The following is a 15,529-nucleotide window of genomic DNA, read 5'->3' on the forward strand; positions in this document are numbered from 1 at the left end:
ATAAATATAAAATCAATTAATACCATCAGTATGAAACAGAAATTCGAGAAAACTTTCTTAAATCATTTTTGATATAATGACATCAAAATTGGGGCATTTTGATGTCAAAGCAATTTAATCTTTAATTTAGTCTTTGGGATCCAATCGATTTCTTTATTTTGTTTTTATATTCATCAGAGTGGAAAATCCTTGTTCACAAAGGTAACAACTTTTTGACTGTTTCCTCATTTTGAAAGCCTTTGCAGTTATTGACATTCAAAAATATGACAGATCTAGTTTGTTACCAAATTCAATCCATGTTTCATTATTGGTTCGAAGTTCATGAAGTGCCTCTGCCAATCCTTGACGCTCTTCTGGTAAAACAACAATTTCACATTCAAAAGGATCTACTTAATTTCAATTTTTAGATTATTCTCTCTCGTCAAAACAGGGAGTTATCTGGGGAGCAGGTAGGAGCATTCCCCCCCCCCCTTTGAATTTGCCCAGAAAAATGCATGTCTAATGACTTTCAACTTTTTCATATGTAGTTATATAGTAAACCCCCCAATAACGCGGTAAATTGGGAACGTGCTATTTGGATGCGTGTAGTTGGTGGACTAGAAAATACTCATATATTTTTTTGCAATACGTACATACGAATCAGGCGCGTGTGGCGAAATATCCTCCCTTTGGCTTGCTCACACATAAAGTAAAGGGCACCCAAATAGCACGTCCCCAATTTACCGTGTTATTAGGGGGTCTACTATACATACATTTACATACATATCATTATTTATTTACATTCGATGTATAAATATTGCAAAGAATGTGTTTTTTCAGTGAAGTTATATTAAGTCCAAATTTATTTTCACCAGTAGATATAATATACATTTATATTTTTTTACTAGCGAAAATATAAATTAACTGACTGTTCAAACCCAAACTTAGCCTAATAAAAGTTCTAAAACTAATTATTTTACTATATTATTTAGAATTTTCATTTGATCAAGTCCAAAATACAAACTATCCTTTGCTATCATTACCAATATTACTACAGATTTTTGATATAAAAGTGTTGGTCAAAGTATATTCAAACCGAATTTTGGTCAATTGGAGGGCGCAAAAACAATTATCACTTCTCAGAAGGCAAAAATCCACGTCAAAAGCAATAAAATCGTCACAGCGCCATCGCAGTTCGAGCGTTCCCCTGCGATGATGCCGACACGATTTTATTGCTTTTAATTATTCATAAGTAAAACAGAGAAGACAACTTTAGATGTAACCATCAATTTGCTCTAAATTATAAGATGCGGATATACATTCGATATATTTATCATCTCCTTTCTATACCTTAAACAAATTTATAGAAATTAGAAATGTCACTATATTTTTTTGTATGTTGAAATAGTGAAAATTATAAGTTATCAAAATCAATAGTTATCATTTACATATGTATAGCGATAACAATTTGAAGACGTCCATGCGCTGCGAGTGTCAGAATAACAATGAAGTAGTTGGAACGTATATGACAATTTTTTTTAAGCGGACCAATGAAATAACAATATGAAATAAAAGATAAGTCTCAAAGTGACTCTGTTAAATGAAACAAAGTATAGTTATTATTTACGATTGTTAACATTTAGCGTAGTATTAGTGTGAAAAAGAAAACAATACATACTTTTTAAATAATACGTTTATTTTACAACTAACTATAATAATTACGCACTAATTATTTTTTCGAATACAAATCATCTGAATCAGAATCACTATCCGACGATGAAGAACTTGTGTTTTCTGCCGACTGTTTACTTGTGTTTTTTAACATTGCAGCCTTAAGTTTCTGCTCTCTGAATTTATTTAAACAAAAATTTTAATTAGCACAACCAGTAAAATAATCATAGCGCATTAAAAAAACTTACGAATTGACAACTTCAATTAAATCAGACACAATTTTATCAGAGACCCAAGAAGATGGATCTTTAGTTGCCGCCTGTTGAATCAAATCGTCCACTTGCGATATTGGTCTGTTCAAAATCACTTGCAGAATCTCTTTTGACGTATCGGCGACTTCAGGGAAACCACAATTTGATAGATACGTTAATGCAACCTATAAAGAAAAAACATTTTATAAATATACAATTGAGTCATTATATATTACACTCAGGCCTCATATAACACGGTCATATGGTTCCACAAAAACGCTGTGTTATACGAGGTTTGAAGTTCATACAAAAATAGGGTTTGCGTTCCAAGAAAAAATCTAAATTAGTTAATACCCTTTATTTCTTAAATAAACAATCAAAAAAATATACATTTTCATGTTTATCGAAAAAAACTTAAATATGTAACATATAATAGATCATTCATTCATCATCGCTATCACTTAAAATTCTATATGATCGACTCTTTTTCGAGATTGGTCGTAAGTTTTCATCATCAGAGGACTCTAGAGTATTTTTGGATTTGACCTTTAAAAAATCTGTAATAAGCGATTGTCTTTGTCCATTATAGGATCATTTTCTATAAAAAAAATGTTCTAATTTATCAGCCAATTTCAAGCTATCATTTGTTGTTTTTAATGTGAAACATTTAACTACTTCGCTGCAACTGCTTTCTGAGTCATTAACTATGGTAGTTTCATCCAACATTTCGACTAATTCTTCTTCGTTCAACGTCGACCTTCCAATATTTCTCTGATATATTGAATATCCATATCATTAAATCCTTCTCCACTAATACCACGACAAATGTTAATTATTCTTTGGTATTCATTTTCTATTGGTGGTACAACATTTTCTCCAGTGACTACTTCTGGCCACAGCTTTTTCCAGCAAGAATTTAAAGTCGATTGATTTATTTCTTTAATGGATGCAAAGACCATATCGATACAATTTCGAATAGAAAATTTTTTCCAAGCTTGTGTAACTGTTAAATACTCATCTTGTCATAACGCGATCCATATATAATATATATAAATCAAACATATTAATTAATTTTTAATTGTTGTTTTTTTTTCTGAAACCGCGTTATATAAAACGTGTTGTACAAAAATATGTCATAATTCATCAACCGTGTTATATCAAAACTGTCTTATATAAAACCGTGTTATACAAGGCTTTGGTGTATTATATAAATATTATCAATACTTACAGCTGAATAACTTGGATTTCCTTCTTTCAAAGCTTTCTTTGCAAAATATATAAGCGATTGGGGAGAAGACGGAACTCCAATACTGCCACCAGCATTTGAAAGTAATTCAACGATTACGTTAGCGTCATTTATTCTTCCAGCAAAACTTAGCAGCATAACAATATCATTCAGCATGGAACCAGTCCATCTAAAACGAAACAAAATGTATTAAAAAATCTATATATACATAACCTTAAGTATAATTCTTCATAAAATAATTCATACTCAAATTGTCCTTTCTGATTTTCAGAAGCTTCCACATGTTTCCATATAGTCCATGCAATCTCGCCAAAATTATCTTTGACAGAAAACCCTGGTTTATCGTCGACTGACATAATTTGATTCTTAGCTGATGTCTCTTCTATAGAATTAAAATAGCAAATAACATTTTTTCGATAACAAGTCATTATAATATTTATGAAAATTTTTAATTATTACCTTTAGGTGTTACCATTTCGTCCAATGGAAGGTTACGAACCATCGATTGTAAGAAAAACTGCACAAGCGACTGTCTTACAGAATGACCAAATAGAACGATGTGTGACCATATTAGTGAATAATGCTCGCAAGCACCGCTGATATCAAGTGCTTTCACTACCTAAAAAGCAATAAGATTGTTTCACCTTATTTAATTTTAAATAGAAACTATGACAAGCACATTTTTGACATAATACTAAAAATCGAAGGGTCATCTTATGCTACCTGCTGCATGACAATGAACAGTTTTGCAAGAATTTCGAGCAACGCGAAATTAAAAGAAAAAATGTTTATTTAATTAAAAGGAAAAATATAAAAAATGTCAAAATTAGACTATCAATAGTTTTCAATGTGTGCATCAGCTAATGAGAGTCAAATTAAATTTATCGTATGGTTATATCAGGTTGAAAAATCTAAATAAAAAAATCTCCATTTATGTGTCTCTATTCAAGGAAAAAAAATCAATTAGTGAAATTTGTTTTCATATAAGACAAACATTCCATAAGGCAGCATAATAAGCTGTTGTTTTTGTGGGTATATACTACATAACTTGTAGTTAAACATCAGAAGTCAGAAAATATAGATTCCGCTCGATACGTGAATTACCATCAGCGAACATGACGAGTGAGTGCTATCTGACCTGTTGAGTGTTAAGTAGACAATTTGCTTAAAAGTAAACATAAGTTTTCAACTTTTTGTATGTAAAATATTACTTGTTTATTAGATTAGAATTTTGAATAACTCTCATATATAGAGATAATTATTAGTCCCGCGTTGACCAGAACTCCTCGCCGTCTTGAGTTTGATATATCATATAACATAACTATTAATAAAATTACCTCTTCTATGACTGATGCATCAGGCGTATATAAGTGTGGAACATAACTGTGGTACATTTCCATGAAAGATTCGATCAAATCATATCTAACCATTACAATAAAGTAATTGCGGTAATAAAAGTTTTCATTGTACACATCTCCAATTAGGTTATAGTTTTGTTCGTGTAACAGCAAATTATGTATCCTTTGGGCCAACACGATATCCTAAAATCGACGGTCTAGTCATGAAAATGTTAAAAGATAATGCAACAACATAAAATGAAAATTACTTGAGTATGGTAACGGCAAATTTGCATGGCGGTTGTAAAAAACAACATGTCTTTCGGATGCACAATGCTCCAAGATTTATTTTCAATTTTATCCATTATCGTGTTTAGAACATCAGACTTTTTGTTTCCTAAAAATTCAATATTATATTAATAATCATATGTAATAACGGAAATAGATTGAAAGACCATACTTTCTCTATAGAAAATTTTTAAGACAAAGCACCATGTCGCTAATGATGGTTCAACTTTGCATTTGTCCACCAATTCGGCGATTGTTTGTAAAGCGTAATCTTGAACCAAAGGCGAACCCATCAACTCTATAGATTCCAGAATGGCATTTAAAGTATTAGTATTTGGTGATAATCCCTGCAAAACAATGAACAAATAGTTGGAATGTAAAATAAATAACGAATATAAAATATCGATCGATTCTCACCTCTTCATTCATGGTAATCAATATATCGTTGATCAGCTGCCACTGCAGTTCAAATTTCTCGTTAAGGAAACCGACAATGGATAAGAGTCCATTGTAAGCATTGACACTCAATGGAATTTTCTGTTGCTTGCATTCGTTATACATTTCATAGGCTTTATCAGCCTGAAAGTGTTTGCACATTCCTTGAATCATAGCACAATACGCTGCGGGTGTTTTTTCAGACATACTATGAAAAACTTGGGCTGCCAAACTATCTTTCCTGTAATAATTTTAATTTAAATTAATCAATATACTACAATTAGCATCGTATTTATTTAAAAAATTAGCGGAGAGTATGTTTATAAAATAAATGGATAAACTACTGGGCAAAATCTTTAAAGGAGTATTAAAATGCTTATTTTTTATCGGTAAAAGTGTATAGCCTTTAATAAGGAATATGTTGAAATATGCAGTATTCATTTTGAAGAAATATTAATAAATGAGAAAAATGCAGGGCAATTCCTAGAACTTGGATCAATTTATGACATAATGTTCGCTAGACTACATTTCGTGTGTTCTTGCAAATTAACACTCATTTTATTTGAAAGGCAAATATATAGATATTAAGCAATTAATGTGTTTTGACTTTTAGCTTTGTAGTTAATTTTTTGTAACAACACTGCTGCAGCTTTAATTATTATAGATTTCTCTAAAACTGTTCCGAAAAATTGACATTATAAATGTCTCAGCTAAGACCGTTAGTCAGCTGATCCATCTCTGTTTCAAAATGTTGGCCATTCAAAAAAATAATAACAACGTTAAAAATAAATCCTAATGAAAAAATATCATAAATAACAAAAATGAGAAAAAGCTTTTTTTGATAATATATTATATGGGATATAAGTAGGGATTGCAATAATACCCGGATTTTCAATACCGGTATTACCAAGAGAAATAAGTCAATACCGGTATTATTGACATTATTAATATTTTTTTTACTAATTGGTAAAAAAAATCGAGTTGAATGCTTAATTGCTAAGTTTATACTGTAATATATTGTTGAATGTCGATATATGCTTGCGAATTTTGCAAAAAAATTTTAGGATTCAAGAGTTGAAATTTTTTTGAGGATATTGAATGAGTATTCTAACTATTGCCATCTTCATATATTTTTGTTGTAAATATAATAAACAAACAAGTCAAATTTTAATTTAAGTTGCCGATATTTTATTTGTTTATACATATTTCGTGTTTCAAACAATGAGAAGGTTTTAAACAATCTGCGTCACATTCAGGTACTTGTAAAAATATTTTATATGCTGATCCGTTATTGTGTTGTCTACGAGTACTAATAAAACTTAAGACTTCTTTATTATTCTTCTTTTGGAACAATAAGTCTAGAAAATCATCGTCTTTGATCGACCGCTTAGAATGCCTCCTAAATTTAGCACCACTCGCCAATTTATTGCAATGAAATATATTCTAATATTACTTATTATTTTTTGTCAGTTATGATTTTCCAAAAAAAACCTTATGAGAAAGATGTGCATAGAAAATTGTAAATCTGTTTGTCTAAAATGCGACATATTTTTTTTTAAAAACATATAATTATAGAAAGCAAAGATAGATACTATAAGAAAATACATATTAAACTCACTTCCATTTAACGATTCTTTTGTTAGTATTGATTCCTGAGCTTTGAAAGAATCTCCTTTCTTCGAGCAAATCTTCTTGCAATGGTTCTTCTTCGTTGTAAAAACACATCATTTCCAAAAACTGTTGTCTAGTTTCCGCACTAATACTTACCGGATCTTTAGCATCGAGCAATTTATAAACAGTCATAGCATCTGCGATGTAACGGTTTTGCATCACTTTTATCAAATCGTTTTCCGTTACCTGAATAAAATCCAATAATTTATCACAAATAATCAAAGAATTTCACATATCAAATTAAAGTACTAACAATGCTATCTTCGTTGTAAATCGGTTTTGGTATAAACGCTTCTATCGCAGGCTCCGCATTTTGGTACAAGCTTTTTTGCCTAAGAGGAGGATCAGATTCTGTGTATAAAAATAGATCCCTGTGTTCTTGTTTCACCCATTGCGCAGCTTTCCTTCCAGACTCTTGCGATAATGCATAAATCCTCTTCTTAACATTAGACAATGGATAAAGATATGGATCGTCGTGATACCTGTAATGAAAACGATCCATTAAAATAGCAAATCTTGAACCACAATTATATATTAAAAAAATACTTGTAATGAGGAGCTGTTGGATCTCTTTTGACTGTTTTAGCCAAAGCTTCTAAAATCTCCGTGGGCCCTCGAGGAATATACTGAGGAATTATTACATTGTCAGACTCGACTAGTTCTGATCCTTCTCCTGTAGTTGTTGAATATTTGGCCCTTGTCAAACTCGGAAAATTACCACATGTCGACTTTGCTAGTCTAATAATTATAAACGAAAAGTATTTATGTTAAAATATAATAAAAAATATGTGTATTTATTTTTATTTGTTTAAGATGCACATAAGATGTATTCTTAGCGAAGAAAATGTATAATTATATACTTTACCGCAATTTCCTTAAAATAATAAACGACATTATCAGGCAAATGCACTATTTTGTAAAATTTCAATATTCTAGGCGAGCATAACCTAGAAAATTGACGGTATTGGTTTTTAGTGTTGCCTGTAGAGAAATAGAGAGTTGTCAGAAAAAGTGATAATGATAAAAAATTTTAATAATTTATTTTGCAACAGCAGTTATCGAACTAAGTGTATCATACAGAAATAAACACGCTAAAGAATATTAATAATAATTTTAAATTTAAATACTAATATCTAAGATTTTGTACAGTTAATTTTCCACCAAATAAAAAGAAAATGCACAGCAATGTAAAAATATATATTATTAGAGTATCTTTAATAGGAAAGCATTGTTTTCAAAAACAACTGTATGCATGAATTATTTTTATTTCTACTGCGTAATTATTTGGCCAAATGTTTATTTCTTCAGCATAAAATATTTTTAACGTACATCAAACAAGCAATTTTATTTTAACTTATAAATATAATTTTTATTATTTCCTAAAATAAATATTACAAAAGCACAATAATGTACTCGGCGGTATTCATAAATTATGTCTCAGGTTTAGGGGGGAAAGGAATCTTTTGAAAAATATAAAATCAAAAAGGCAACAAGAAATTATAATTCAATTGAAAAATATTTATTTTTTTTGGATTATTGTACACTTTAAAGCAGGGGCTCCCAACCTTTTTGTATCCTAGAGCGCATTTTACAATATCAGTAGGGCGGCGGGCACCACCTGACTCGTCAAAGATTCCTTTTTTGCCACTTACAGGAGCAATAATAGGAAAAAAGTCGGCGATCTCGGCCGATTTCAGTTGTAGCTTCGGTTCAGACAACTTTGAGAGAGTGTAGTAGAGGCTTAACAAATAATTAAAAATAATATTAATTTTTAATTAGTGTTTGTGAAAAAAATTCCATTGCGGTCGAATAGTGGCGGGCGCACACAAATCAGTCCGCGGGCGCCATGGCGCCCGCGGGCACGGGGTTGGGAACCCCTGCTTTAAAGCAAGAGTGGCCAATAAATTAAACATTTTTCCGGCCTGCGAGACTCATCACAATCCACACATTTTGTCAAATTCGGAATTCAATTTTGGCGATGGGAGGCAACGGGTGGCAATTAGACACAGATTGAGCCGCTGTAGTAATGTTTTATTGAACGATTTGAAATTACATATTTATAAATATACGGGGCGCGCGACGACGCGCGTACCAACGCACAGAAGATTGCTAAGAGAGAGAAAAAATCCGTTACGCTAGTGTTAACAAAGTGCCGCTAAGTTTTGGCCATAACAAAATCTAAATTAATATATATATAAATAGGCCCCCTACACAATGATTGCTAAAATATTTAAATGCAATTTTAGCAGTGACTTGATTGTAAAATATTGTCGAAATGCTTAAATAAGTTATTATACGTTATCGATATATCTGGTGAGTATAGTGGATTTGGCCATATTTCATAGCCTAATTAACTCATTTTTTGTAAGGTAAATCGTGCAATTTATCACGCATTATCGTGTAAGAGAACAAGGAGAATTTAAACAAGCAATATAAAACAATTGTTCCATGAAACGAATTGCTTGTGCATTACTATTGGACAGATTAGGTGCGAGCGAGGATTGGTCAGAACAATGAACATCTTATGAAACAAACTATTTATTTAAATGCACATATCTCTTAAAATAATTCTCTATTATAGAGCACCTTATCGATTGTTCAGTGCGGAAATCGTATAATAAATAATAATTTTGTTTATTGATGGATATTTCGTGAGCTAAAAAAGATCATCTCGGGCACTTTTGTTCAAGGAAGACAAAGAAGCACCAATTTTTTTTTAAATTACCGAAAACAATATGCATACAACACACGGAGACAATTATCTATTTTAATAAAATTATATTTAACTGGTTGACGAGATACATAATCTAATAAATTTTGTTCTCTCATCTAAAAAATATTCATTCTAGTTTCCGATTTTTCTCTCTGGCCATATTAGTATTGACAAGCGTTCTGTAACATTTTGAGGTTATGTATATCAGTAGGATACTAAACCCCATGAGAAAAATTGTCTCATTTAGTAGACAATTTCCACTTCTTACAATAATAAATAGTTAGTACAATATCAACTATTTATGTTTCAAAAACACGAAATATCAATTTGATGAATGTGTGTTTGTTTACAGGTAAATTTTACTCGACAAAGCGTAAAATGGATAAAGCGTACAGAGACAATATAGTATGGGTAGATCTAGAAATGACCGGTTTGGATATAGACAAGGATCACATTTTGGAAATCGCTTGCATCGTGACAGATTTAAAGTTAAACATCATCGCCGAGGGACCTGATATTATCATCCGCCAAAACGACGAGATTCTCACATCCATGGATCAGTGGTGTATCGAACAACACGGAGAGGTAATAACTGCTTATACTGAATATCTTGAACGTTAAATTCATAATGTATATTCCTGTAGACCGGATTGACAGAGGCATCTAGAAATTCAGCAATCAATTTATCAACAGCAGAGGATCAAATATTAAGTTTCATCAAACAATACACTGTAGAAAAAGCAAATCCATTAGCTGGAAACAGTATTTACATGGATCGCTTGTTCTTGAGAAAGTACATGCCTAAAATTGACCAACATCTAAATTATAGAATAATTGACGTGTCGACGATCAAAGAACTGTGTAGGAGATGGTACTCCAAAGTGTACCAAGACGTTCCAGAGAAAAAATTGACTCACAGGTCTCTCGCGGACATAAAAGAGAGTATCGAGGAGTTGAAGTATTATAAAAGTAATATATTTAGAGAATAATAAACATTTATTTATTGCAACTTGTTTCTTTTATTTTTATATATACATATCTATAACATCTCCCAAATATTAAATCGGTTTTATTTTAAATAAAAGCTTAGAAACTATTAATAAATTATTATTTGAGTAATGATTTATAACAATTACAAAGCTACCACGATGGCAGTCAACAACGCCGTAGCTGCCAACATAACATAGCCGGTGTTATATACTCCTTTCACTGTCAAAAAGCTTCCGGTGTCCCATATGAGATGCCTTATTCCGTTGCACCAATGATAGCACAAAGGAAAAGCGAGGATAAACTTGGTAGCGATTAGCACAGAAGGCGATATATGCATTCCTTCCATCATAGTCAAATAATGATTGATGTCGTGAGGTAAAGCCACAGCTCCGATCCCCAATGCCATCATATTAACTGACAATGCTATTCCTAAAAACGTTACGATTCAAATTAGTGATATGACGTTATATAAAGTGTATTTAATATAAACTCTTACCCGTGAATCTATGAGAAATTGACATCATGGAAGTAACCTGCGGTTTGTAAATGGTCAAATGAGGCGATAGCGGCCTTCCTATCTTCATGTTGTGCAAATCATAATCTCCATGCTGATCTTCTGTGGCTTTACGTGCGACAATCGTAACCGATCGAGATGCGATTACCGAATTGAAAGAGTAACGTAGAGCCAACGGATTCAGAGAACGTCCTAACGCAAAGCTGAAATAACACGTGACACATATCATAAAAGTATAGTTAAAAAATATATTACATAACTAGAAAGAAGACCGTCACAATAAAACTGTATTTATCGTTTACGTTTATTGCCGTTCACTCATAATTAACGAGTTAAAATAATAGATTACCTTCTGCAAAGGGCAGACATCTTGACAATTATATATTCTGACAGTTCTCAGTTCAAGTGCCACCCAGGTCAGCCAACCTTCAAATTTTATTTACGATTTGTTACACTTTTTTCTTTTGGTCTTAACGCGATGTTTTAGGCGCTGTCATATTTAGATAAAATTAAATAATAATTTATTTAAATACAAAATATAGAAAAGTTTAAAATTAAAATACTTTATTTCTTGATATTAAAATATATTTATTTAATTTAACGTAGACAAAGATATATTACTTAAAAGTAGATGAGTTTTTATGTAAAAGTATAAAATATTAAACACATCCAAACGACTATTATATTAGCATTATAATATATACAACACCTAGGTTCCATAAAAACCTTTGTGTTTTTCAATTTTAATCATGATTGAAAATAATCAATATTAACTCCCACGGCAGTCTTTATAGTGCTGTTGACATGTGACTGAAAAAAAGAATGAGAAATAAAATCTGAAGAATTCGTTAAAAAAAGATGTTTAAGTACGCCGACACGCATGACAGAAACAGTGCACGCTAAATAGAGGCACAGTAGATAATTAGTTTTAATTTTATTTTTACTGTATTTTTTTAGAAGTAAATTAATTTATATTAAACGTAAATGAGACAAAATAATAGCAGTTTTTATTTTTTTAAATATCATTTTTTTCGAATAGTTATCAACACTTATTCAAAGAAGAATAGACCATTCGAATACTTATTTACATCAGTGTACATGTTCTAATATCACAAATATTTCATCTATAGAATGATCCATTCAAAAAAAGGACAACTTGGTCTTTCAATAGCATTGTGGGGGGCTATTTGTTTATTTATTTTATTAAGGCCAAAAGTTGCCAGCACTCTGGTAACACTGACGTGACGGCGACGAAGGACAGCACATTTCTTTTATATGACGTCGACTTATTATGGCCAAAAATTGGCGGCACTCTGTCAGCACTAGCGTGACAGACATTCTTTTTTTGGTAACTCCGGTGCGGGCCCACGCCCCGTTCAATTGCAAAACACCATGTATCTTCAAATTTCAATAAAAAATACTACTGCAGCGGCTCAATATGTATCTAATTGCCACCAATCACCTCCTGTCATCAAACATACTCTTAAAAAATATAAAATGACAAATTCAAAAAATTATCAGTACTTTTTTACTAACTTAATTTAACTCATAGGACGAGCAGTGCAGTGCTTCAAATATTACTCTGTAATAATATTGAGTTCTAAGGCACCTTTGAGTGTTGTGAATATCATTTTCAGAATAATAAATACCCACTATATTTAATTCATTTCTAAGAAAACTCATCCAGGATTCTAATCATTATGAAAGGGATTTAGTAAATAAATAAAACGAAATCTCACACTTTGAAATATAGGACAAATTCATAATGTACATAGTTTCCGTACAATTCGTTAAAATACGCACGTTTTATAAGTAACATCTTTTGGATATTATTTTACATAAATAAATAATCTCACTAAGTACACAAAATAATACAAGAAATGATCTATTTTTTTCTTTTAATCACATCAAAATCAGTAAATGAGTATTTGTTGATTGTGCGTTCATTAGTAAAAACTGAATCGGTTATCTCACTCATCGGACTGCCAGTATTCTGAAGCCAATGTTTCCTGCAATCATAATTGTGTTACAATTTCTAACTACAGACTAAGTAAATATAAAATTTTGACATACATCAACTTCATTTTATCTTCTGGGCCTTCGGCTTGTCCTTGAACTGTATCATGAGGTGTGTTTTTACACCAGCCTTTGATTCCTAGTCTTTTTGCTTCGTCAACAGTGTGCTAGACAAAACAAATAGTTTATAAATTACATATAATGAGTGTTCAAGGGTGGCATTTTTAACCAATACATATATAATTTTCACTATTTCGGGTATTCCTTCAAGAACAGCGGCTCTCAACCTGGGTCCACAAGAAATGAGCCCATATTTATACTATTTATATTTTGGTTCATAAAAAAAAATTAAATTATAAATTTTAATGGCTTTCAAGGGTTAAAATTTATTTTTAGTTTGTGATAATATACTTTGGGTAAAATATGGGATTTAGCGTCCTTTATTGGTTTAATTTGGCATCACTGCATTCTCACATACACACATTCGTAATTTGTCCCGCTTTAACCCGCTTCGATCCAATTAAAAGTTAATTTTATTTTTAAAAGTGATTTAAATAAGAAAGAAAGGGAACAAACAATATCAGATTTTTTTTATTTATATATGATTAAAACTAAAATAAATACAATAACCTTTAATGGTTTAATTTTTAAAAAGTTTAGTTTTTTTGTCGGTGTACTTCCTGAAGTTTATCAATTATTTTCGAATAATTTAAAGAAATACTTACTGTTAAATTAACTTTTTATATTATTTTCTATATTAATTAAATTAACCTTTAAAAATAATATAGCTTCGTATATCAAAAAAATTGTATTATATATAATTCATAGATGAAAGAGAATGTTGAAGAGGCAATTTAGAACCGGCCGCGGACTTTTCATATCGCACTTGCATGATTTTGTGTACAATAATTATTATCGACATGAAGATATATTCAAAAATTCCATTATAACTTTTAAACAAAATTACCAACAATAAAAAAACTCTTTATTTTATTTATTCTTCATTCACATGCTACGATTAGATTTAAAAGCTATAATAAAAAAGTGGGTTAAGCATCCAACTACGTGTGTGAGTGTGCAATGATGCCAACTAAACCAGCATAATAATGAAGTACGCTAAAACCCTATATTACCATACTTAATCGTTTGTTATAACGATTAAATCGACCAGGAAGTGGTTAATGAATAAAAAAAAAACGAACATATAAATCAGGTTTACTATATCATTCGTTTCATATTTGTGCATTATATAGAATGACGATATAAAAAACATTAGATGCGAAAACTAACCTTACGAAAGAAAACTCCCTGTACTTGACCGAATATTTCAAAATCGAAAGCAGTTATATTTTCCGTCATTTTAATTCCCGATCCAAACGATCTAAATACACAAATCCACGATAGCGAAGCTATCAGAATGTTGTGCTTTAGCATCCAAGGCGACCGATTATAGACCAAGCAAAATTTAACTTGACAGCTAAAAAATAATGCTGCCAGAATAAAAATAAAATTCTACTTTTATTCTTGTAAAATGATACTCTAATTAAATTGCATTTTATACAAACATAATGATAATTCGCTAAAATTTAAATATAAATATTTTAATAAAAGTCAGTTACGATTAAGTTTCATCAAATAAATCATCATACTATTGGGCCCTATTTATATTTATTTATTTTATAATGGAAAAAACTTGGCGTAACTCTGGTAACACTAACGTGACGATGGCAAATTCTTTTGGTGGGCTTCGACGGATAAACTACGGCCGGTGCTGCCTCGTCTACCGTTCATTTTCATATTCCAACATGTAACTATGTACTCTCAATAAAATACTACTGCAGCATCTCAATCTGTGTCTAATTGCCACCCGTCACCATTCAATAAAAATCCAATCGTTCAATAAAAAAATCCAATTTATAAGTTTTAATATAATTTTGACTAATATATATAGCTTCTTAATTTTAAATGTTTTTAAAATTAAAGTAATTTAAAATTATTGAAAAATAACCTTAAAAATGAATGCTATTCCCTCAAATAAATTATATTTTTCAATGGCAAATTTTTGCACTGCTTGGTCAATTTGGCCTGGATTTTTGCTAAATAAAATGCACAAACCTTTAAACTATCGGAAATAAAAAAGAAAAACAGCAATTTATTAGTAAACTATCCAAAGATTCCGCGCTAAGCCGCCAAATTGCTTTAACCCTTTGAACGCGGAAAGCGACTAAAGTCGCCAAATTGATTTTTTTATCTGTTTACGCAAAAATCAGTAAAAAAAATGCTTTACAAGAAAAAACTTTTTTTTGTGAATAAACATATAATATCATTTTAAATGAATAAAAATCAAAACATTTAAACACAGTATCAAGGTAAAATTTGCATTTTTCAAAAAAAAAAAACAATAAAATATAGTCGCAT

General features: G+C 30.8%; 4 protein-coding genes across 4 annotated transcripts; 1 reads left to right on the forward strand and 3 right to left on the reverse strand.

Annotated features, from left to right (window-relative positions):
• Nucleotides 1–1,654: 1,654 nt before the first annotated feature.
• Nucleotides 1,655–7,867, reverse strand: LOC148228605 (small ribosomal subunit protein mS39). The gene is made up of 13 exons (XM_088201028.1): nt 7,744–7,867; nt 7,425–7,616; nt 7,132–7,360; nt 6,826–7,064; nt 5,190–5,448; nt 4,945–5,119; nt 4,754–4,881; nt 4,485–4,688; nt 3,607–3,766; nt 3,394–3,529; nt 3,130–3,316; nt 1,899–2,086; nt 1,655–1,826 (listed from the first exon to the last, which is right to left on the reverse strand). Exons 1-13 carry the CDS (start codon nt 7,770–7,772, stop codon nt 1,709–1,711), a joined length of 2,244 nt encoding a protein of 747 aa, XP_088057154.1. The 5' UTR covers nt 7,773–7,867; the 3' UTR covers nt 1,655–1,708.
• A 1,577-nt stretch (nt 7,868–9,444) lies between these two features.
• Nucleotides 9,445–10,600, forward strand: LOC148228606 (putative oligoribonuclease). The gene is made up of 3 exons (XM_088199929.1): nt 9,445–9,870; nt 9,944–10,176; nt 10,236–10,600. Exons 1-3 carry the CDS (start codon nt 9,789–9,791, stop codon nt 10,578–10,580), a joined length of 660 nt encoding a protein of 219 aa, XP_088056055.1. The 5' UTR covers nt 9,445–9,788; the 3' UTR covers nt 10,581–10,600.
• On the reverse strand, nt 10,587–11,567 carry SdhC (Succinate dehydrogenase, subunit C). The gene is made up of 3 exons (XM_088199930.1): nt 11,445–11,567; nt 11,078–11,298; nt 10,587–11,010 (listed from the first exon to the last, which is right to left on the reverse strand). The coding sequence occupies exons 1-3, from the start codon at nt 11,462–11,464 to the stop codon at nt 10,724–10,726; spliced, it is 528 nt and encodes a 175-aa protein (XP_088056056.1). The 5' UTR covers nt 11,465–11,567; the 3' UTR covers nt 10,587–10,723.
• Nucleotides 11,568–12,830: 1,263 nt separating this feature from the next.
• LOC148228608 (acylphosphatase-1-like) lies at nt 12,831–14,613 on the reverse strand. Its single transcript, XM_088199932.1, has 3 exons — nt 14,402–14,613; nt 13,169–13,278; nt 12,831–13,104 (listed from the first exon to the last, which is right to left on the reverse strand). The coding sequence occupies exons 1-3, from the start codon at nt 14,543–14,545 to the stop codon at nt 12,981–12,983; spliced, it is 378 nt and encodes a 125-aa protein (XP_088056058.1). The 5' UTR covers nt 14,546–14,613; the 3' UTR covers nt 12,831–12,980.
• Nucleotides 14,614–15,529: the final 916 nt, after the last annotated feature.

This window comes from Plectrocnemia conspersa, unplaced genomic scaffold (genome assembly GCF_051122295.1).
Source record: "Plectrocnemia conspersa isolate PC_06_02 unplaced genomic scaffold, ASM5112229v1 ptg000012l, whole genome shotgun sequence".
NCBI classification, from domain to species: Eukaryota; Metazoa; Arthropoda; class Insecta; order Trichoptera; family Polycentropodidae; genus Plectrocnemia; species Plectrocnemia conspersa.